At 41.8% G+C, this 24,636-nt stretch overlaps 1 protein-coding gene across 2 annotated transcripts in view; it reads right to left on the bottom strand.

Moving 5' to 3' along the window:
* The window catches only part of CCDC191 (coiled-coil domain containing 191), a 139,920-nt gene that overhangs the window by 52,858 nt on the left and 62,426 nt on the right, over positions 1 to 24,636 (bottom strand). The window contains exons 7-9 of one of the 2 annotated variants that reach the window (XM_033942416.1): positions 24,066 to 24,222; positions 12,920 to 13,110; positions 3,756 to 3,999 (exon numbers count right to left, since the gene is read on the bottom strand). In XM_033942416.1, coding sequence (XP_033798307.1) covers positions 3,756 to 3,999; positions 12,920 to 13,110; positions 24,066 to 24,222 — 592 coding nt within the window. The remainder of the gene's footprint in view (positions 1 to 3,755; positions 4,000 to 12,919; positions 13,111 to 24,065; positions 24,223 to 24,636) is intronic. The other variant, XM_033942417.1, reaches the window with a different exon arrangement.

Here is a 24,636-nt window from a genome sequence, read left to right as displayed (position 1 = left end):
AATATATTAAAAACATCTAAAATACAGAACAATTAGTATACATAAAGAAATCATTAGTACATAAGACATGGTAAATAAATCATGGTCAAAGGAAGTCCATGATTTATTATATTTTGTTCGTTTTAATCTTTTATATGATTTATTTATCAGATTCTGTATGTTTTATCATTTTAATAATTGTTTTATTTGCTATGCTTATTTTAGTTTGGCATGTCCCCTGAGGAAAGCAGTGTTCTGCTAAAACCAGGATCCTAATTGGGACTTCCCATAGGAACTTTCAATAAAATCCCTTGTGTTATATTGTGACATTGGCTTTGCCTTTTTTTGTGTTTGCTTTTCAAAGTGGGTGTGACATGGGTGGTGTCAATAGATGTGTGTCTTGGCATGATAATGGATAGCAAAAGAATTTGTTTCGGCGCCCAAACCTGCCCAGATTTAGACCTGCTTTAAAAGTGAATAAGGTGAGGAGCAAAATGTCTTTTGATCTACTAACGATTTAGTTGTGTAGGAGATTGGAGAGGAAGAAGCGAGCATTTGTGTGAATTACTGGATAGTTGCCGAGTGCCATATTAGCTGTTTGTCTGGGTCCCTGTCTGAACCTTCACCTAACCAGCCCTGTTCCTCTGCCTGCCACCTCTCGCTCCCCACACCCACACCTGCCAAACCCCAACCACCCTGTCTCCCCATACCTGCTTGTTGTCTTTCACCCACAGTCCACTGTTTATCCATTCCTAATCAGTCACCATGCACTGTGTTGATGCCTTGTCTGTGTGTGTGTTTGAACTGTGTCCTGTGAGCTGGAGAGTTAGGCCTAGAATAGCTAAGCTTACCAATCGTGTCCCGACCAGTTTGCAACCAGTTTGCGATCCAGTTCACTAACCTTCCTCCCGATCCGATCCGATCCGATCATGCATATGAGAGGAAATGGCATGCAATGTAGGAAGGCAGCAATTCATTAAAGAGAAGAAGGAACACTGACTGGGCTGGCTGATCAAAAAAGAAGCGACTGCTGAGGACCAGTCGCTCACTTCCCTGCCGACTCTCCTGCTCTCTTGACTAGAGTTCATTTAAAGGCGGTCTGCGGCACAATGAACCCCAGAGGCTGCTCTCTGCCGCTCTTCCCTGCAGTGCGAGCCCGTGGTTTTAACCAGTGGGTTTAAAGCGGGGCTGCACTATGGTGTGTTCTGTTCTGTTCAAGACGCTTTGTGAATCAGTCACCCGGGAAGACTTGGCCATGGATTGCCCAGCAAAGGTAAGCTTAGTGAATGTAGGCCTTAGTGTTGATTGCTATAGCTGTGTGTGTCAGGAAAGTATGTGGTTGTAGGGGAGACTGAGTGATTGCTGCTATTGGTGTGTGTGTTTGAGTATTATGTGCAGGGGGTGGGAGAGTGATTGCCTGTCTGGGAAGGGTCTCACCAAGTTGTAGTTGCACACAGTAGTGTTTATGGGGACCTGTAATGGTGGGTGAAGATGTACTTAATGTAACAGACATGGCAAAATACTTGAGTACCTTAATAAATTAATGTAAACTGTTATAAGCTCACCTGGAAGAACTGTATAGAAAATTGAACAAACAAATAAATAAAGAAATATACTGGTGGCGGGGGCAGCTATATCCACTTCCCCTTGGTCATAGGCATCATCAACTACACATGTTGCACTCAGCCCCCCTGGGCAGATGAGGCTATCTACTGCAACACAAAAACATACCATTCTTTTTTTTTTTTTTTTCCATTATATTTTTATTTTCAAATTTCATAAAAAGTGTACATAATAATAAAATATATTTGATACATGCATGTTATCACTTTTATATCTATCACAATATTTGTCTGAATTTGATTTTCCCCTTCACCCTCCCCCCACCCCTTCACCACTTTAATATAATATTTTCAAATTTTGTAAAAGTATATAACATGTTTGAATACAAATGATAATTATTCAATATCATATTTATGTCTATTGCAATATATTCTAGATAAATTTTATTCATTTTCCCTCCCCCCACCCTTCTATTATCCCTTAATCATTTGTTACATTTTGTATCATATATTATAATATATTATATCTAAATTGTTTTTCTTACCCTCCCTATATGTGTGTCATAAGAAGATCTCTAAAAGAAGAAAAGAAGAAAAAGTATTCTATTATTTAATCATTATAGTATTTTGTCAATGGCCCCCATATTTTTATAAATTTATTATATGTCCCCTTTTGTATTGATATTGTTCTTTCCATTTTAAAAACATGGCATATTGTATTCCACCAAAATGTATAATTTAGGTTGTTGTAATTTTTCCAATTGTTAGTTATATGTTGAATGGCAACCCCTGTCATAATTAATAAAAGTTTATTATTTTCTGGTGAAATTTGACTTTTTTTTCTCATCATTGTTCCAAATAAAATTGTATCATATGATATTGCAATATGATTTTCCATTAATTTATTAATTTGTGGCCAAATTGAATTCCAAAATATTTTAATATAAGGACAATGATATAATAAATGATCTAATGTCCCTGGTTCTAGATTACAGTGCCAGCATCTATTAGATTTAGAACTATCTAGTTTTTGTAAACGAGTAGGGGTCCAAAAAGCTCTATGTAATAAAAAGAACCATGTTTGTCTCATAGACGCTGACACTGTACATCCCATTCTCCAAGACCAAATTAGTGGCCATTGAGATGCATTAATTTGATGTCCAATCTCAATGCTCCAAATGTCTCTTAGACCGTTTTTTGGTTTTTTATTCAAATATCCAGATATTAATTTATACCACAATGCGGCTTGATGTCCTAGGAAGTCTGCTTTAAAGCATAAGAACTTTAAACTATATTGATTGTTTAATGATTTCCATTCAGGGAACCCAACCTGAATGGCCTGCTTCAATTGCAACCATTTAAAACTTTGTGTTTTATTAAGACCAAATCTATGTTGCAATTGTGAAAAATCCAGCAGTTTACCTTCTGAAATAATATCATCTAGAGATCTAATTCCTGCAATAATCCAGTTCTTCCACAGGATTTGAGCTCCGCCAATTTTGATCTTGGAGTTTATCCATATGGATTGATTAGTTGATTTATATATTGGGTTGGGTGTTAATTTATCAATAAATCTCAATGTTTTCCAAGTATCCATTATTATTTTATTTTCTCTGTATCTTAAACATACCATTCTTTGAACATGGAGGGGGAGGTAATGGACGTTTGTGCCAGATACCCAGGTTCTACTCATGATGCCTACATCTTCCAGCATTCCAGAATCTATATAAGATTGGACCGAGGGGAGATCACCAGCAGCTGGCTGCTAGGTAAACATCACAAGGATGCACAAACCCCAGACTCTGTCCTTCCTACCATCCCCCAATAACCCAGCATTGATAATTTTCCCTATTAAGGAAACTAGGAGTTCACCTACTTGTTCACACAAAGATACTTGTATATTTTTGCTGAATAGATAATCAAAATATATCATTCTGTCTGAGTTATTTATTCCTCTTGCCAGGATTTGGATTAGATTGTGAGTATAAATTGTGCTAACATACTAGGATTTGTTTTGGCGCCCAAACTTATTCTCAGCACTACAACTGAAGTAGCAATAGATATTTTCAAAATATTGAATTGTGAGACATGCTGTGACTCTGTTTGGATGCAGATCACAATAATTTATTTAAATTATTGCTATTTTTCTTTCAGAACTTGGAGGTGTGACTGGTCACTAAAAAAAACATAGCAAAAGAAGTATAAAAACTTTACCACGTCTTTCCCAGCAGATAGGTTTTGCACATGGATACTTTTGGTGTCCTGATCCTTCTGAGGGTCACAGGGAGAGCCTAAAGAGGCTGCTGCTTCTAGCAGTGCTGCCATTTTAATTTTGGTCTCCTCCTTCCTTGCCTGCAGCTCTCTCATCTCCTTCTCTGTTCGACACCACAACTGCCATTTTGTAAAGCTGTGGCGCAGGACCCTCTTCTGGTCATACTGCATTGCCAGTTGTTGTTTTCTATATAAAGAGAGATTTTGTGCTGTCAGAAAACCCCAACTAGAGGATGGTGTTTGTTAACTCTGCCAAGATCACCAAAACAGCCTGTACTACAATATTAAGCATAAAAATTGTATCATAGTTCCAGTACCATAATCCATGACAAAATTAGGTCTAACTTGCTAATTTTCTTTCTTTTAGTTCCAATAAATCAGATCAGAACTTGCAAGTTATGCCCATCTACCAGCAGGTGGAGATAGAGAGTATGTATTAAACTGACATAAATACGGTGCAGCTGCTCCAAAGTTAGTACTGTACAGTAAAACCTTCGTTTGCGAGCATAATTTGTTCCAGAAGCATGCTTATAATCCAAAGCACTCGCATATCAAAGTGAATTTCCCAATAGGAAATAATGAAAACTCAGACGATTCGTTCCATAATCCAAAAACTTTAATGCAAAGTACTATACATACTTATATTGCAAGACCTTGCTCATTTAGAACAGTCACTACACTCCTGCAGCATCAGAGAGAGAAGAACCATTGGCTTAGTTGTGATGATGTGACGTGTATATACTGTATCTACTTGTATTGCAAGACATTGCTTGTATATCAAGTTAAAATTTAATAAAATGTTTTGCTTGTCTTGCAAAACACTTGCAAACCAAGTTACTTGCAATCCAAGGTTTTACTGTATTTGATAATCAAGCAGTAGAAATGACAAGAAACAAATATTCCCTGCCTCCTTTATGATGTACACATACATGTATTCAAGAACAACAAAAAGAACATGGAGCTCAAGTTTTCTTGTTTTATATGTACAAGCAAAAGAGCTAAACAGCATACTTGTGTGTAAGAACAGAGAAGTTTTAAAAGTGAAAACCAGAGAACGTATCAAAAGAAATAGAAGAGTGAGCTTCTGGGCTGATCTGTTGGGACTAAAGGAAAGAAAATTAGCAGGAAAGACCTAATTTTACCTTCCTTAGCATTACTAACAGATTAGTCCAGAACTTGTAACATAGAAACATGATGGCAGATAAAGGCCAAATGGCCCATCTAGTCTACCCATCTGTAGTAACCATTATCTCTTTCTCTTTCCAAGAGATCCCACGTGCCTATCCCAGGCCCTTTTTAATTCAGACAGTCTCTGTCTCCAGCACCTCTTCTGGGAGACTGTTCCATGCATCTATTACCCTTTTTGTAAAAAAAAGTATTTCCTTAGATTACTCCAGAACCTTTCACCTCTTAACTTCGTCCTTTGCCCTCTCATTGCAGAGTTTCCTTTCAAATGAAAGAGACTCAACTCATGCACATTTATATTATGTGGTTATTTAAAAGTCCCTATCATATCTCCCCTCTCCTGCCTATCCTCCAAAGTATACAGATTGAGATCTTTAAGTCTGTCCCCATACGCTTTATCACGAAGACCACAAATTATTTTAGTAGCCTTCCTCTGGACCGACTCCATCCTTTTTATATCTATTTGAAGGTGCAGCCTCCAGAATTGTACACAATATTCTAAATGAGGTCTCACCAAAGTCTTATATAGGGGCTTCAATACCTCCTTTTTCCTACTGGCCATACCTCTCCCTATGCACCATAGCATCCTAGCTTTTGCTGTCATCTTTTCAACCTGTTTGACCACCTTAAGATCATCCCATACAATCACACCCAAGTTCCACTCTTCTGTCGTGCACATAAGTTTTTCACCCCCTAAACTGTACCGTTCCTTCAGGTTTTTGCAGCCCAAATACATTACCTTGCATTTCTTAGCATTAAATTTTAGATCATTCTTCAAGCTTCGCCACATCTTTCTTCATGTTATTCACACCATCCAGCATGTCTACTCTATTGTAGATTTTGGTATCATCCGCAAAGAAGCAAATCTTACCTGACAACCCTTCAGCAATATCGTTTATTGCAAAAACTCTTTATTGGTCAAAAGCACAAGCAAAAACCATCAATCCAAAGAATACAACAAAGACCAAATTTTCAATACCAGAAAACCCACCCCACCCCCCACCCAAAAAATAAAAAAATAAAATAAAAAAAATTCAAACAAGGCATGGCGCAGCAGAAGAGCACAGGGCACAAACCATCACTAAAATTCTCAATCAAACATTCAATACATGGCTACGAGCATACCCGGTCAAAGAGGCCCAGAAAGGCTCCCAATGAAGTTGTAATTGATGGCCCTTCACTGAGTCCATATCGTTTATAAAAATGTTAAAAAGAACAGGCCCAAGAACAGAACCTTGAGGCACACCACTTGTAACATCTCTTTTCTCAAAGCGATCTCCATTGATCACTACCCTCTGTCGCCTTCCACTCAACCAGTTCCTGACACAGCCCGTCACTTTGGGACCCATCCCGAGAGCACTCAGTTTATTTATTAGACGTCTGTGTAGAACACTGTCAAAGGTTTCGCAAAATCTAAATACACCACATCAAGCGCACATCCTCTATCCAATTCTCTGGTCACCCAGTCAAAGAAATTGATTAGATTTGTCTGACAAGACCTACCTCTAGTCAATCTATGTTGCCTCCGGTCCTGTAATCCACAGGAGTCCAGAAACCTGACCATTCTCTGTTTTAAAAGTGTTTCCATTAATTTGCTTATCACAGAAGTCAGACTTGGGTAGGGTATAGAAGCTCCCGTTAAAAGCACTGAAGCCCAAAAGGTGTTTTTTTTTTCCTGCAATATCTAAATGATAGTGTTTAGAAAAAGTATGATAAGAAGACCAAGTGGCCAACTCACAAATCTTTTCAATGGAGACCACTTGTGACTGCCTAAGAAGTGGCAATTGCCTCTGGTTGAATGAACCTTGATGTTTAATGGTGGATGTTTTCTTGCCGGCTGAGAAAACTGAAGCTTCTACCAACAAGCAATTGTTGCTTTGGAAGCCAGCATATCTTTCTTTGGGCTGGAGTAAAGGAGTAAAGATGATAGTGCCTTAACTCATTGGTAGCTTCCAAGTACCTAAAAAGCATTCTACATGCATCCAGTAATCTTACAAAATCATGCTCCTTTTCATAATCCTTATATTGAATGATGATCTATAGGCTGATTCAATAGAAGGATGAAACCACCTTTAGAAGAAAGGAAGGAAGGTACTAATGGTCACCCCTGAATTTAAAAAATGAAGGAAGGGAGTCTCTGCATGAAAGTACTTGGAGCTCAGATACTTTTATAGCCATTGAAATGGCTACCAAAAAGACAGGCTTAAGGGTTAGGGTCTTTTAATGTAGTCTTCCTAAGTGGCTCAAATATAGCCTTTTGGAGAGCTTTAAGCACAAGTTAAGGTTCCATTCTGGACAAACACAATAATGAAGAGAGTTAAGTGATTAACTCCCTTAGGGAAACTATTGAAGATATGTAGACACCATGGGCATGCCCAGCAGCTATTAATAATTAAAACTGGAAAATAAAAGCATGCAAGGTGATACAAGGAGATTAACTTTGAAATTGTTTGGGGTAAATAAGGCAGGTGAATTGTGGAACTGTCTGTAAAAGGTTATTTTAAATTGGCTATGATAGAATCAAACTGAATGAAAATATTAAAGTTTTATAAGCTGAAATTCTCAGAAAGGAAAAATAGCCCAGAGTTAGAGAGGAAGAAAAACATGCTGATATGCAAAGTTAAAACAAAGGGGACAGGGATTAATTTGTGTTTGGTATACAGAATGATTGTGATAGTAAGATCTCATTTTAGGGTAGCAGAAAAACAGGAAGCAGGCTTTACAGAGAGAACAACAACAAAAAAAGGATGTCTGTTTTCCATAAATTAGGATGTACATCACATTTAAGGAAGGTTACTTTTTTTCCTTGTAGCCTTTAAATAAAGTACATAAAGAAAAAGTAAAATACTGCCACCTGCTGGATTTAAAAATTGGGCTTAACATTAAATTTAAGTTTTAAATATAAAGTGACATGATGTATTCCTGGGAGGAAAGTCATGTGATCAACTGTACCATTGTATTCTAACATATGATAATTATTACAAATGATGTCATATATGGTATAAATTTATTTGGCTTGGATTTCTTCTTTGGAGAGCAGAGAAAATTTGATGACGTGTATGGCTCTCCCCAGATATGAAAGGCATTAATAAACATGTATTTGATTATTACACAGCTTTTTCTCATGTCTGTTATTTGAATTCACAGAATGGAATCCCTAGCCCAGTCATGTTGGGAGAGGGAGTCCATTCTGGTAATTCTTTTGGCCCCGCTGTTCAAGTCTCCCAGCCTGGCTTGAACAAAACATATGACATCCAGATGAGCAGCTATGGAAGATTTCTGAAGGTGACTTGTGAAGCAAGCAAGTGCTGTCACCTGCACCTTAAGAGAATTTAAAGCTAGGCCTTAAAACCTTCCTGAAAGAATGTCAAAATATGAAATAAGAAAGACTTAAATGGAGGGATGTTCATCTGAGAGCACCATGCTTCAAAAATCCTCCAAACTCTAGCAGAACTACGCAATGGGAGACATCAGGGTGTCTATTTGTAGCTGGACTACATTTGCATACCAGGGTCTTCTGGGCCAATGAAGAGCTATCAGCACAACCTGGACCATATGTCAAGTAAACCTGCAAATAATTTTGTCTATCATTGGCCAAGCAGGGAACACAGATTAGGGAATTCCATAGCCAAGGCTGTAGCAGAATGTCTCACCCGTCTGACCTAAATTCCTTTTGATGATTGAAAAGTCAGAGAACTCTGGCATCTTTCCTTGTGGCCATGAAATCCAGAATAAGAAATCTTCACATTATTGATATAATAGAGAAATCTTCCCTCAATAGCTCCCATTCTCCAAGGTCCAATGAGTTCCTGCTGAAGAAGTCTGCTTGACTATTCAGTACTCTTACTATGTGTGCTGCCAAAATCAATGGTATAAGTTTCTCAGCTCAGTATAAAAGAACATGAGCTTCCAGGGCTAATGCAGCACTCTTCTTTCCTCCATGCCTGTTGATGTAAGAAAATGCCATTGCATTGTTGGAAAGAATCCTTATTGGCTTGCCCACAATCAGATTGTTGAACAGAAGTAGTACCTGGTGGATAGCTCTTAACTCCAGGCGATTGACTTTGATGCCATGATGCTTCTGCAATGGGCCACAGTCCATGAGCTGTGTGATAGGAACAATAAGCCACCCCCCATCTAATAGGTTCACATTCATTACCACTGGAGTAGTGAGGGAAATGCCCTTCTGAAGGTTTGATGACTGGAGCCACCACTTAAGACTGAATCTTTCGTGAATCGTCCAGGGGAGGCAACAATCATATGCCTGAGTATTGGGACACAAGGACTGAGAGACTGTTGGAGTGGCCTCATGTGTGATCTTGCCTAAAGAAGCACATCCAACTTGGCTACTGTGGTCTGTAGTAACTACGTGAAGTCCCATGCTTGAGAACTTTGGAGCTGTAAAAGGTGACTCCCCTGTGATTGAATTTTTAGTCTCTTTTCAGAAGGGAAGTATACTTGACCAAGTTGAGTGCCAAACTGCACTCCCAAATATTCAAGAGGCTGTAAAGGCATTAGACAACTCTTGTCTAGATTGATTATCCAACCCAACAATAGGAGAAGATGCACCAATCTAGAGGTGGCTTGCATACTTTGTTCATCAGATGAGGCCCTGATCAACTAATTATCCAGGTAAGGATAAACCCTGATTTCCTCCTGTCATAGGAAACCAGCCACCACCATGATAGCATTTAAGAAGGTCTCAGTGCTGTGGAGAGACAGAACGGCATTGCCCAAAACTGAAATTGATTGTTGAGAAGTTAGAAACTCTCCTGGCTGAATCAAAGCAATTTCTGATCTTAAGATTTCCATTCTGAAGTGCTGAATCTTGAGAGATCAGTTGACATTCTTGAGGTCCAGACCTGGAGAAAAAGATTTTCTCTTCTTTGGAATCACAAAACAGATGGAGTCAATGTTCCCTCTAAGTTGAGCCCAAGTCCTCCAGCTACAGTCCTTCCAGAAGGGATAGCTCTTTCACTATCACGTTTTCAATAGTTACACAGGAAAATTGTGCAGAACTTCGAGGAACCTGCCTCTCTCTAGCAATTGAAAACACAATATCAAAGCACCACCCTCCACTAGCAATAATGCAGTTGGAGGACTCCTACTCAGCTTTGAGGGAACAGTGGATGGAGTATCTTCCTAAACTTCATTTGGCTTTCGGTACTTGGCTCACATTCCTAACTGAATGAAAGGCTGTAAGATGATGTAAACTGTCTGCCTTTTGGCAGGGACTTTGCATGGGGATTCTAAATCAAACTGTGAGAGGATGGAAGAATTCCAGTTTGTAAACCTTTTTGATTATTTCTAAAACCCACTGGTCTGATGTGATCTTGGTCTACTTTCAAGAAAATTTGAACCTTATCATTAGGAAGACTAGGAAAAATTGGAGAAGTGAGGATTTTGTCTGGTTCCTCTTTTGTTCCCTTGAAAAGATGACTGTTTATGAGAAAAGTGTGGCACTATAGGCCTATCTGGTATCTCTGAGATGTGGATGGGACTAGGTTGAACGAAAAGATGCTTTGGGATTACTGTCTAGTAAACACTGTTTTTTCAGGATCACCTAAATCCTTAACTAACTTTTCAAGGTCTTCCCTGAATAAAAGCATGCCATAAAAGGGGAGCTTTGTTAACTTAGATTTGAAAGCAGCATCAGCTACTCAATGTCTACTCTAGGCCAAAGTAAATGCCTGGCTGAAACCACCTTAGTCAAAGCTCTAAGGAAGTCATAGAGCAGGTCTGCTAAATAAGCCAGCCCATCCTCAAGTGAAGGAAAGTCTGAGAAGGATGGAGATTTGAATTGCTGCACCTACTCTCCAAAGAGCTGCACTCAGTGGAGACAAGCACAGGCAGTATAAAAATCACAATCTGTCACCTGAAGAGAGAATGAAGCCATTTCATATAAAAGTTTTGGGGAAGTCTCAAGCCTATGGTCCTGGACAGCCTTGAGGGTCATACTTCCCTTGTCAGGAATTGTGGTCTTCTTTGTGATAGCTTTAACCCATGCATTCACCCTAGGAAGTTTTAATGGTTTAAATTCATTTGAGAGAACAGGATACAAATGAGACATAGCTTGGGTTTCTTTAAGACTGGAATAAGGAGTATTTCACTGAGCTGATATCAGTTCCTGCATTGCTGCACAGATATGAAAAACTTTGGGAGCATCTTTGTGTTCAACCTAATGGGATTATAAGTAGCCATAGAGCTCTGATATACAGGAAAGGAGATAGTGAGAACTTCCGGTGGCTTGGAAATAAAAGAAGGCAGCTCTTTATGGAAGGGCCTCACTGCAATACATTCATCCTCTTCTTCCATGGGGATTTCTCCTTCCACCAATGGATCTGCCAGATCTGAATGGAAAGCCGCACAGAGAGCTGAGGCAATTAACTCTGTATCAAACTCTAAGTGGCTGTCCAGCCATCTACTTTTAGAAGAAGCTAGTTCCTGAGGCTGTGTGCAAAGTTTATGCTCTTTTCAATAGGAAAGTCTGATGCAGCAGGATGAATTTGGTTGAAAAGAGGAGCTGAGCTGACCTGACTGAGGCTAGATCTGCAAAAGAAGCATTTCCTATACTCTGAAGAGGCAAATTTGGGGGAAACATGGTATCCTGAGGTAAAGGAAGATATGTACACTCATACACATGTAAATATCATAATTCTGCCTAAGTGCTATCCTTATGTGGACAAGTATCTTACATACTCATATTTTACAGATTCGAACTGCTGCACCTACTCTCCAAACAGCTGTACTCAGTGGAGATAAACACTGGCAGTACAAAAATCACAGGCAGAGTCTGGGAGGACTGTGTGTATGACTCAACTTACACATGTACCGTAACTTATAAAATACTGTAAGCTACAAATGTATTTCCAGTGCTTATGTGTACACACTTACTCCAACACTATGGCCAGTGTAATTGTTTGCATCTAATTTACAGACACATATTTTCACTGTTATACTAATATTCTATAAAGGAAAGTAGGAGCCCATGTTCCTTTAAAGAATAGGTTCATACTGGGCACCCAGTTATAGAATTGCCACTTTTATGCCAATATATGCTCAAAACTGACTTTATAAAAATTATCCACAAAAGTCAGGAAATGTATTATCATCATTTTCCAAAAAATATCTTTGAGACACTCTCTAGTGTGGCATGTCCTGTATTAGATTCTTTCATTTTTATTACACTGATGATAGTCCTTTGCAGTGAAATTTTGGATGGACACTAATGGAACTATATAGATATTTTTTGCCTGAAAATGACATGCTGGTTATTTGAATTTTGAAAGAAATATGGAGGCTTCTGGGTTCATCTATAGTAGAGCCAAGTGCACCCAAGATTGATAAAACACTGAATGAATTGTGCTGTTGGTATATTCTATTAGGATGCTTAATTATAACTCATTCTGCTGATACAATAAAAGGAGAAGAGGAAAAAAAAATCAAGCTGTGGAAAAGATCCAGTCAGTTCAATGAGGCTGCTAGCAAATACTGATTATTTGTTGCAAAATCAAGTTTTGCTATCCTTCTAACATGCTTATTGGTTCCTGATCCATTTGTCACGATGCTCGTTCATGCTATTCCTCTGCATTTTAACTTTTTGCAACATACAGCACCTACCATCACCACCATTGTTTAAGTATGCTATAGATCTGCTTTGTCATAACTAGTCTAACAGGAATTTGCCAAATGGATCTGTTCTCTCTGTTAATGTTTTAAATTCTAGAAAAAGGAAGTGCTTCAGGACCCAGGACAATGCTTGAGATGCAGGCCAATGAGAACTCTATGGAGAGCCATGCTTAGATCACAACCCCAAAATCAAGTTTGGGATTTTGATCCACAGTTTGGGAAGCTCTGCCCTAGTATGTATGATGTGTGATTCTCTTTGGGAAGGTATATGAGCAAACAGCAACTGTCTGTACCTATTTTGTTCTCTAAGGTCCAGCTCTAGTTTCTGGGTCTCATGTTCCATCTTCTTTGCCCATGCATGATCTTTCCAGGCGCGAAATGCACGCAGCTGACATTTCCAGTCTGCCAAGGCTCTAGCTTTCCCACTCTTAATTCTGCATTCCAGAACCATCTTATACCATGCAGAGAAATGCTTTTGAAGGCACTACATAGAAAATATGAAATAAAAGAATTGATTATTAAAACATCTTATCATCACCAGATCTCTAATCTTCCCAATTCTTCTTTCTAAGTCATTTTCTACTAGATTTACCAGATAATTTCAGAACTACAGCAAGTTCATTTTGTTTGTATTGTATGAATGAACTTTTGCTTTCAATTTTCATAAGAAACTAGAACTTCTAAATTTATAGATCCCTTAAATCTGCTGGTACTTTGATTTTTGGAGGTCATATTGGATTGCTGTATCTTGGCTATTTGGAGTATTTGTGTTTATGAAGTGTACAGTAGTACCTTGGATTACGAGTATAATCCGTTCCAGGAGCATGCTCGTAATCCAAAATGCTCGTTTATCAAAGCGAGTTTCCATTATTTCCTATGGGGAAACTCATTTTGATGCGTTCCCCCCCCGAGAACTGGCATTGTTCCCCTTGAAGGCCCCCCCCTGCGATCAGGCACCCCCCCCCCTGCGATCCGGCACCCCCCCCCGCCACGATCCGACCCCCCCGCCACGATTGGGCACCCCCCCGACACAATCCGACCCCCCCGACACGATTGGGCACCCCCTCGACACGATCCGACCCCCCCCGACACGATTGGGCACCCCCGACACGATCCGACATCCCCCCCGACACAATTGGGCACCCCCCCTCGTCTGCTGGGCCTTGAGCATCTGAGCATACTCAAGGCCTGCGAGTTCACGTTCAGAACGTGAACTCGCAGGCCTTGAGCATGCTCAGATGCTCAAGGCCCAGCAGACGAGGGCCGGTCTTCAAGAGTGCCCAGATGAGGGTAAGAAGCGGCGGGGGAGGTGCCCAATTGTGTCGGGGGGGGTCAGATCATGTCAGGGGGGTGCCCAATAGTGTTGGGGGGGTCGGATCGTGGCGGGGGGTGCCCAATCATGGCAGGGGGGGTCGGATCATGGCGGGGGGGGTGCAGGTTCGAGGCAGGGGGGGTGCCGGATCGCAGGGGGGGTGCCGGATTGCGGGGGGGGGGGGGGTGCTCGTAAATCGAGCCATGCTCGGTTTCCGAAGCACCGATTTTGCAAATGTTTTGTTCGTCTTGCAAAACACTCGCAAACCGGTGCACTCGTAAACCGAGGTACCACTGTATTTTATTATGTATGTTTTGTTGTTTTCTGCTTTGGGCAAAATTGGATTATAAATAATAAACTATAACTATATACATACAAGGAAGTTTAATCAGGACTGTCCTAGCTTGTCCCTTCTCATCTGCACACATCTGGCAACACTGAGATAAAGGGGCAGATGTTGAAAGAGCTATTACGTGATAAAGCTATTACATGATAAAGCATCCTTAAGTGGTTCAAAAGGGGCCTCTCCAGGGCTTTGCAAAATGATGTTAAGATTCGACGAAGGGAAAGGAAGATGCAAGGGAGGACGCAGATGAAGCGCCCCCTCATAAACCTGGTCACATTTGGATGAGCAGTAAGCGAACTATTGCCTTTGTGCGCTTGAAAACACGAAAGGCCTGCAACCTGAATTTTCAGGGAGGCCACTGCCAGACCTTTGTCTAAACCCTGCTGAAGGAAAACCAGGACTTCCAAAATGGGAACCTTCTCAGGCTCCCCTGATCCCTAGCACCCCACTGTTGGAAAGCCTTCCAGGCATTGGCATAAAAAGCCATAGTAGAGGGCTTCTTTGAGCACAAAATAGTCTAGATAACTACCTCTGAATAATCATGCTTCATCAAGGCAGAGCGCTCAAGAGCCATGCCTTAAGACCAAAGCACTGTGGATTCTCCATGGACACAGGTCCCTGACTGAGAAAATATCAATGAAGAGGAAGCTGGAGCTTCTTATCCCCCTGAAGATGTATGAGCCACATACCAATCTGGAGCCACTAGAAACACCAGGCCAGGATGTGTCGCTATCCAGTGGATGACCCAACCAACCAGAGGCCACGGAGGGAACATCATACAGGAACTTGTGAGCCAGCCAGGGCCAAACCAAGGCATCAAGCCCAAGCTTCCTCGCTGTTCAGCGACTGAATAAGCATCCAGCCTTTGAGTTCTCTGCCGAAGCCAACAAGTCCCTAATCCCAGTTCTGTACAATCAAAAGGAATACATCCATGCTCATGGGTCCAGGAACTTTTGGCTGAGGAAGTCTGCCTGAACATTGTCGAATCTGGCCCCATGGGTTGCCGAGAAAAAGACAGAAGATGTGCTTCTAGCTAGTGGAATACTGACAATCTTTCTGGTCCAAGAGAGAGAGCACTAGAGCTCCCTCATGATGTACGTACGCTGTGGCGTTGAAGAAACTTGCACCGCTGGTCCTTTCAGAAGCTGCTGGAGAGTGAGTAGCACCAGCCGAATTTCCCAAAGCTTCAGACCAATGTTTTGGACCAGGAGTCCACTGCCCCTGAATGGAGCAGGCCCCGCAGTAAGCCCGCAATCCAACAGGCTGGCATCTGTCCTAAGAGTCATCCATTCGGAAATCCGAAGAAGCCAGGCCTGACCAAGAGCCTCCCCTGAAGCCACCAGCTCAAGATGCTGCTAGATGGCTCTGTCCAGGGGAGCGGCATCTGAAGGGGAAAACTCTGTGGAGACCACCAAGATAGGAGGGACTCCAGTCAAGGGCACATGGGCAGTCCTCCAAGGAAGCTGTCCGAGATCCCAGAACCTGGAGATAAAACAAGGCCAAGGGAGCAGGACGGTCTAGGAGAATTCTGATCTGTTGTCAATGGTTCTGTCTACGTGCCTTGAGAAGAAATACACAAGCCTGTCTGGAGACAAAGAGAAGCCCCAGAAACTCTAGGGTCAGGGAGGACGCCAAGCGACTCTGCCTAAACTTGCCAATGCCTACAGCAGAGACACTACCGTCTCCACCACACTTTCATACACCCGATGAGATGGAGCTTGGATCACCAGCTGTCCCATGAAGGGTGGACTTGGACCCCCCCTGCTGGCGGAAAGCCACCACAACTATCATCACTTTGACGAAAGTGCAGGAGCTGTCGCAAGGCCAAGGGGCAGAGCTGTGAACTGGAAATGCTGTTGTAGAACAGGGAAAATGCAGAAACCTGTGATGCTCCAGGCAGATTGTAATATGGAGGTAAGCCTCTGTTAGATCCAAGGACACTAGAAACTCTCCTGGATAGACAGCAGCTATCACTGTGTACTCCGTGGATCATTCAGAAAAAGGGAATTCACAAGAAGTGGGTGACCAACTGTAGATCCAGAATGGGTCTCCAATCCTCTGAGCCTTTCTGGCATGAAGAAGTATAAGGAGTGTCCGCCTAAGCCCCCATTCGTGTTCTGGAACAGGTTCCAGCATCCCGATGTCTAAGAGGCGTCACAGAGTATTGTGGACCCTAGACTTTATTTCGTCGGAAGTTACATTGGAAGGAGGGACTCGGCTGGAAGAAGATCCCGGAGCAGCTCTGTGTGCAATGTTGCCTCTTCGTCCATGAAGCTTCTAAGAGGCTGGCAGGCCCGCCCCAGGAGGCGTAAAGGGCACTACAAAGGGAAGTCACATTTTTATTTTGCTGGTTTTGACCAGTTATCGGGAGCGAGGGAGGGGGGCTGTTGGACCCACAATAGGGAGGGAAGGAGGGGGCTGCTGGATTCACAATCACAAGGGGGGATGCTGGTTGGGAGGGGTGGGAAGGCAATTTGCAGTGGAACCTTCACTATGGGTACAAGGCCATTTACTGCTCTGTGGGGCGGTGAAAAGCCTTGTACCTGTACCTGCGACAAATGGCCAATTTTTCCTCCCGTTCCTGTGGGTTTGCTGCAGCTAGCCATGGGAAACAGTCTCCATGTCATTCTCTAGTGAATAATTCAAAAAGTGTGTGACATGGTATTGAGGGGTTCAGTGGTTTGGGGTGAGGAAAGAGGGTAGGAAGGGTCAGTATCAGGAGGGGGAGGTGCACAGGAGTCAAAGATGTGGGAGAGGTGAAAAGTGGGCACCTAGAGTGGGGCCTAGGGTGGAATAGGATGGATAGGGAGCTGCTTGGAGAATGCTGAAAGAAGTATGCAGATGACTGCAAGAGTTCCTCAGCAAGGCTTCTCCAGTAGGTATGGGAGAATTTCACTAGGCCTAGACTTTTGAGACATTGTTGGCACATGAATGGGCTGTGAGGTAAAAACTGCATGGATGCTAGTAATATAGCATGGGGGTGAGAGGTAGCTAGGAAAGGTAAACTTACCAGGAGGGTTCATGTGCGAAGGGTATGGTTATGTCAGCACCAAGGTAAGAAGTGAAGATTTGAGCATGGGTAAAAATAAATCAGCTCACTTCCCCACACACAGGTAAAAAGCTTTCAAAGCACCTGGTCACCAGGAGTAAGGCAGAGACCTCAGGGAGGTCTCTGAGGGAGATTAAAGAGGCTGTACTAAGCAGAGCAAAAACAAGCAATTGCAATTATAAAACAAACAGAACAAGCAGTTACATTTAAAAAGGCAAGCAGAAGAAGCAGTTACACTTATAAGTGACATTTGGTTCAAAAGACTGGATACCTTTTATATATAGTAAGATTCCATAATTAATGAAGAAATCTCCAGATATTTTAGAGAACACAACAGATAAGGGAAAGAACACCAAGTGCTATGAGAACCATTCAATCAATTCCCCCTTCCCCTTCATTTATTATGAAGATTGAGGGATTTTCTCTCATTGGATAATTTTCTCACTGTTATTACTGCAGTTCTAACTCCTGCATTTGATTATTGTAATTCATTCCACCTTGGCTTACCTAAGTATGTTACTCAGGCCTTACAACTTGCACAGAATGCTGCTGCACGGATTATTGTGAATGCTTCTAAGTTTGATCATATTATGCCTATTTTGCGTGGCTTGCATTGGCTCCCTAGTTCATCTCATACTGAATTTAAAGTGGTATGTTTTTCAAGACATTGAATGATAACGGTCCGGTTATGTTAAGTTCTTTCACTCATACTAGCCATCATGATCACTATGTTCTAAGAGTCACATGCAGCTTGAAGTTCCATCATTTAAATACGTGACTCATTCAATTTTTCGACGTTCCCTGATGGCGATACAGGGTGTGTCATTGTGGAATGCATTACCGATCAAGGTGAAAAGAGCTTCTAATGTGTTACAGTTCAGGAAACTTGTGAAGACTTTGTTATTCAAGAAAGTATTTCCTTCAGTGTTATTGGTTTATATTGTTTGATTGTTCTGATGTTTTTATTGTACCCTGTGCAGAATTGTAGGATGCTACAGGTAATAATTAATTATATAAATCTCTTTAAAAAAATACATTTTTTTTTCTAACTTGTATTAAGCTCCAAACTGATTGTTCATGTACAGAATAGCTACATACCTTTCATGATTAATCAAGCTCTAATACATTTGTCTGAAGTCAGGTAGACAGGTCAGTAATAAATGAAATGTGGAAATGAAGTTTCCCTTATTTCCTAGGAAATGAAGATCTCCCTGCAGCTAATCAGATGTGTCACAGGGAATGATTTTCTAAGAACAGCAAAGCATGTGGCTGCATCCTTTTAACCTTCTCTCACAGACACTCCATTCGATGGAAAAGCAATAACGCATCACATTTCCTATCCTCAGTTTGCTTATTATGTGTGTTCTAAGCCATCAAAATGTGAGATAAGGACAAATTGTTCACAAGTGGACCACTTATTTTTGAGGTAACCAGAACAAGGGCATAATTTTTGCATTTGCTATGCAAATGGATTAACCTACAGCAGTACCTGTTCAACTGAATATCTGCAGAAAAGGAGTGATTTGAGAAATAAACAATAAAGGAACAGTCTGTGCAATGAAGCCCTTTGAAAAGAGAAATTCAGCCTAGCTCTCTCATCATAAAGCCGAGGTGAACTGCTTCCCTAAAGAGGTAGAATGTAACACCATCCAACTTTCCCCTCCTTTTACTAAACAGCGATAGTGGTTATTAGCGCAGGGAGCCGCGCTGAATGTTCCGCGCTGCTCCCGACGCTCATAGGAACTCTATGAGCGTCGGGAGCAGTGCGGAGCATTCAGCACGGCTCCCTGCGCTAATAACCGCTATCACAGTTTAGTAAAAGGGGAGGGGTGGTTATGAGATAAAAATAACTTTTTTTTTCTTCATAAGATATGTTCTCCCCAGTCTGTGGTCAAATTATAGCTGCATGCATGTTGTTTTTGAACCCCTTGCCCCAGTTAGATCAATCAGGATCTGAACTGAAGTCAAGGACAGGGGCAATAAAGTCTGATGCTTTCCATGATTAGTTTCTACAGTGAAAACAAACGTATTACAGTGGCAACTCCAGACAGGAATATTAGGGGTGCTAGTGGGTAGGAGAGTGGGTGGATGGGTGGGTAAGCTAGGTATGAAAGGGGACAAACCAAAGTGACATTTCTGCACATCATGTCCACCACATCATAGCCCCCTTATACTCTTAAATTATCTATATAAGACTACTACAAAAATCCACAAGGCATTCTATGTGTATAAAAAACTGCCCCCCCTCCAATAAATTTCAGCCACCCAGTAAAACCGCCATTATAACCGATAGCATTATTCCATATTGGAGTGAAGTCCAGATTCTCTACAGGAGTGGACTGAATCTTAATACAAATTCTGAACCTCCAGATGCTCAAGGCCCAGCAAAGAAGAGGAGGCAGATCTTCGGGCACCTGCACCAATGCACAGGACATGCCGATGCCGGTGGCCAGATGGAAGTAAGAAGCGTGTTCGGGTTGGTCTGGGGGATTTCAGATCGTGGTGGGGGGGGTGCCAGATCGCAGTGGGGGGTGCCGGATCGCGGGGGGGAGGGTGCCGGATCAGGGGAGGGAGGTGTCGGATCATGCTGGGGGGGCCTTTAGGGGGGGTAGAGCAGCGCCGCTGGCCTCTGGGGGTTGGGGTGGGTGGGAACGTATCAAGCGAGTTTTCTTTAGTTCCTATGGGGAAACTCGCTTTGATATACGAGTATTTTGGTTTACGAGCATGCTTCTGGAACGAATTATGCTCGTAAACCAAGGTACCACTGTATTTTGCTTCCTTGATCAGCAATGTTGCATTTAGAACTTTATATTTCATATATTTATTCATAAAAAGCCTAAAAAGTATAAAAAGTTTATAAAGTTAAAAAAAAAAAAATATACTGTGCACAGTAGTGGGGTTTTCCTTTTCAGATCTTTTTACATTGTGCTGCGGGTACCTTTGATAAGAAAAGAATGCCAGCTGTGAATCATCAATGATTGCTGCACATTTAAAACATTTTTGAGGCTTTTTCTCCACCTGTTTTTTAATTTCAATGTTGGATCTTAGAGGGGACATTTTTTGGAATCGTTTGGGTTTTACTGTCACTACTCTTTTTGATCTTGAGAGATATTTAAATACCTATATGGCATAAATGTGCATGAGGTGTGTCTCTTTTGTTTGAAAGGAAGATCCAGAATGAGAGGGGATAGGATGAAGTTAAAAGGTTAAAAGGCTCAGAAGTAATCTAAGAAATTCCAATCCTAAAAAAATTAAAATAAATATTTTTCTTTTCTACTTTTGTGACCTAGGCAGTTTATTTTCCATTTGGGTTGGTACCAATCTCTTTTTCACAGTCCATCTGTTGAACCACCAAGTTCTTTTCCGAGGTTTTCTTTCCATTTCTTCCCTCACCTCTAATTTTCTTCTCTTCTTGCTCTACATCTATCTGATACTTATCTTCCCTTTTGTCATTTTTCCTCATTTCTCTCTTCTCCACTCATAATTAGGTTCTATCCTTCATTTACCCCTTCTCTTACTCTCTAGTACTCATTCTCCCTCTTTTGACTTCTCACTTATATATCAGCTTTTCATTTCCCACTCTCACCACCCAACTGTCTGAAATCTCCCTCTCTCTCTCCCTTCTCAGCCTATTATCCCTCTTTCACTAAATCTGTAATCCCCTGTTTCCATCCTCTGTATCCTCTCAAGCCCTCATCTGTCTTTCTCTGATTCTTATTGCCTCACCAGCCTCAGTGCTTTCCCTTCTGCCATCTAAGCTCTTTTTTCTTTCCTTTGCCAGGCCACAATCCTGCCTCTTTACACTGTCACTCACCTCCCACCCCCCTAGGTCTTCAGATCCTTTGCACCATCTCTGATCTCTTCGTACCTTTTCAGACTCTCTTTCCTCCAAACCCTCTCTCTCACTAAACATTCTTTTCCTCCTTATCCTTCCTCCCCTACTACAGTCTCTTCCCTCTCTCTTCTTGCTCTCACCCACCCTCTAAAGCAGTGTTCTTCAACCTTTTTACACCTATGGACTGGCGGAAATAAAAGAATTATTTTGTGGACCGGCAAACTACTAAGACTGAAATTTTTTTTTAAACCCCATCTCCGCCCCATCCCTATGAGCTCGGTCCCGCAAACCATCTGATCCTATCCGTACAAGCCTCAAATAGTTATGATTTTATATTGAATGTATTTTATTAAAGTATAAAAAGAAACAATATTCTGTATAATTGTCATTTTACTATCAAGAAAACTGAATAAGCCAAATTATGACAGAATGGTACACAGAAATATCATGCTAACAGAATACCGCAGTCACACATGACAGGAATAGTGTTAGAGGATTGCAACTAGGGCAACTGCCCCCTGGTCAGAGAGAGCACCCAGTTATGTCAAACACCAGCTCTATCAGGATACATATTTCAAATCTGATATATTCTAATCACAAGATAGAAATAAAATTATTTTTTCTACATTTTGTCATCTCTGGTTTTTGCTTTCATCGTCTCTTCACTCTCTTCAATCCAGCATCTCCCCCTTCCATATGGTATCTGCCTTCTTTCTATGCCCCTCTTTCTTCTTTCTATGCCCCTCTCCCCTTTCCATCCAGCCTGTGCCCCTTCTCTCCTTTTTACATGATTCATTCTGCTCTCATTTTTATCTCTCCTACACCAGATCTAGCATCTTTGTCCCTCTCTCCTTATTTCTCATCTGACCCCCTTCCCAACATCAATCTCTCTCTACAAATTGAAACATGGATGACAGAGTTCAAACTGAAGCTCAACCCCGAAAAAACCAAATTCTTCCTGGCAAGCCCAAATGACAAAATCAAAGATACCACAATAACCCTGAATGGACAGAATTTCCCTATTGTCGATACCATAAAAATCCTAAGAGTGACACTGGACCGCTATCTCACTCTAGATATGCACTCAGAGTTTCTAATCAGAAAAGGCTTCTCGACACTATGGAAACTTAGAACCATCAGAAAGTACTTTGACACAACATCATTCCGCTTACTGGTGCAATCCTCCATCTTAAACCTATTTGACTATCGCAATATTATTTATCTGGGGTCGCTCAAGAAAACCACTCAAAGACTCCGAATCATTCAAAACTCAGCAGTGCGACTGCTTTTCGGCCTAAAGAAATGAGAGCACATAACCCCCTACTACCAAAAACTCCACTGGTTGCCCCTGGAGGCAAGAGTATTGTTCAAATTTGCCTGTCTCTGTTTCAAATCCATTCTCGGTTTGGCCCCTCTGTACCTGGTCTCCCACTTCAAACTAGACTGCTCCACCAGACCTACACGCAGAACACGCATGTTCAGCCACCCTACAATAAAAACCTGCCGATACAAAAGATTCCTTAACAGAACGCTTGCCTTCCAAGCAAGTCAACAGAACGAATGGCTAAGCAGCACCATCATGCACTCCTCATCCTACCTCAACTTCAGAAAACTAATTAAAACCAACCGGTTCAACCAATTTGTGACCAAGAATTCCTAAAGTCTTCACTGCTTATGCCACACTGTATTACCTATCCTTCTTTATAAATCGCCTGGATATACTTCCTATTGACCAAGAATTCCCAAAGCCTTCACTGCTTACCCCACACTATACAACCTGCTCTTCCTATTGTAAATCTCCTCGACTTACTCTTATTGTAAACCCGCCCCTACAATGTTACCTTACTCTGTACAAACATTCATGTACTCAAAGACTTCATTGTTTTTTTTGCTGTATGTCCAGCTCTTCTTTATTGTAAACCGCCTCAAACTACCTTGGCTTTGGCGGTATATAAACAATAAATTATTATTATTATTACTTTCTCATTCCTCTGTTTCTCCCCTTTCCCTCATCTGATCTCTCCATTCCATCCTAACTCCTTCCCCTCCTCTAATCTCCCTGCCAGCTGTTTCCTTCCTATTTTCCTTCCTCCCCTGTCCAGCAGTACCCCTTCCCCTCCATCCTCCCTTGTCCAGGAGTACCCCTTCTCCCTTCCCTCCCCTCTCCAGCAAATGTTTCCTCTCTTTAGCCTAGCGGCAGTTCTGTGTGCTTTTAACTTCGGCACACAGCTGCCCTTAAGCAGTAGTTTAGCCGCGGTTTCATGAGCCAGCCTCGGGGCCTTTGGTAGGCCAACCCACATCGCATCATCAAAGCGGGCTGGCCTAGCAAAGGCCCCGAGGCTGCCTCATGAAACCGCATAAAACTACTGCTTAAGGGCAGCTGTGTGCCAAAGTTAAAAGCATACAGAGCTGCCGCTGCTGGTCTGGAGGTACAGAGACATACGTGGCAGGAGACCCGGCGAAGGCAGCAGTCCCGGTATACAGGAAGTTGCAAGTCAGCTGACGCTGGCACCGCAGGCTCTCTTCCTGCCTAGTGTGCAGTTTGTGAAGACCCGAATCCTTCACAGACCGGCAAGAAATTTTTGCAAACTGACACTGGTCTGCGGACCGGCGGATGAAGAAAACTGCTCTAGGGACCATTCCTCTGCCCCTGTAACTCTAAAGCATTTCTATATCATTCAGCTTCATATTTTATTATCTATATCTCCCAGGCAAAAGACTGTCTTATATATATATTGGGATATGGGTCCCTCCCATATCCTGCTTAATACTATTATTCCCATCAGCCCAGCCATAAGCCCCAAGGAAATTCAAGTTAGTGTTAGGAAACCTCTTATTACCCAAGAATCCTTCAGATATACAAGATATTGGATTGACCTTTGAAAGGAATTTTTCACCTTGATGTTCTCAGTGTGAATCTGGGTCAGTTGTTCTTGGACTTGTACCTTATTTTGCATCCCTCTGCTCTCAGGCACTGGCTTGGAAAATGTAGACTGGACTTGATCTGTAGCAGGTGGCTTCTGTACATTTCTTAGTTCTTGTCTCTTTCTTTCTCTGAGAAAAAAAAAGGAAGATTGGAAAGAAGGACTTTCCTTTATATGTTATGGGGGTAATTTTATACATTTTCCATGTATAAACCATGTTTTACCTATGGATAGGACTTGTACAAAAATGCATAAACAAATATGCATATAAGCATGCAGGCAGAAAAGATTGTCTATACGTACATGTGCACCATGTGTAGGTATCTCTGGGGACATAGGGCTCCTTTTACAAAGCTGTGCTAGCGGTTTTATCGCACGCACCGGATTAGCGCGTGCTATAGCATACGCTAGCCAGAAATCTACCGCCTACTCAAAAGGAGGCGGTAGCGTCTAGCGCATGCGGAAAGTTACCGTGTGCTAATCCGCACGTTAAGGCTCTAGCGCGGCTTTGTAAAAGGAGCCCGTAGTTTGGGCAGAGCAGAGA

The sequence above is a fragment of the Geotrypetes seraphini genome, chromosome 4, assembly GCF_902459505.1.
Source record: "Geotrypetes seraphini chromosome 4, aGeoSer1.1, whole genome shotgun sequence".
NCBI lineage: Eukaryota > Metazoa > Chordata > Amphibia > Gymnophiona > Dermophiidae > Geotrypetes > Geotrypetes seraphini.
Note: the sequence above shows the minus strand (reverse complement) of the source record. Positions and strands in the feature narration are given on the sequence as shown.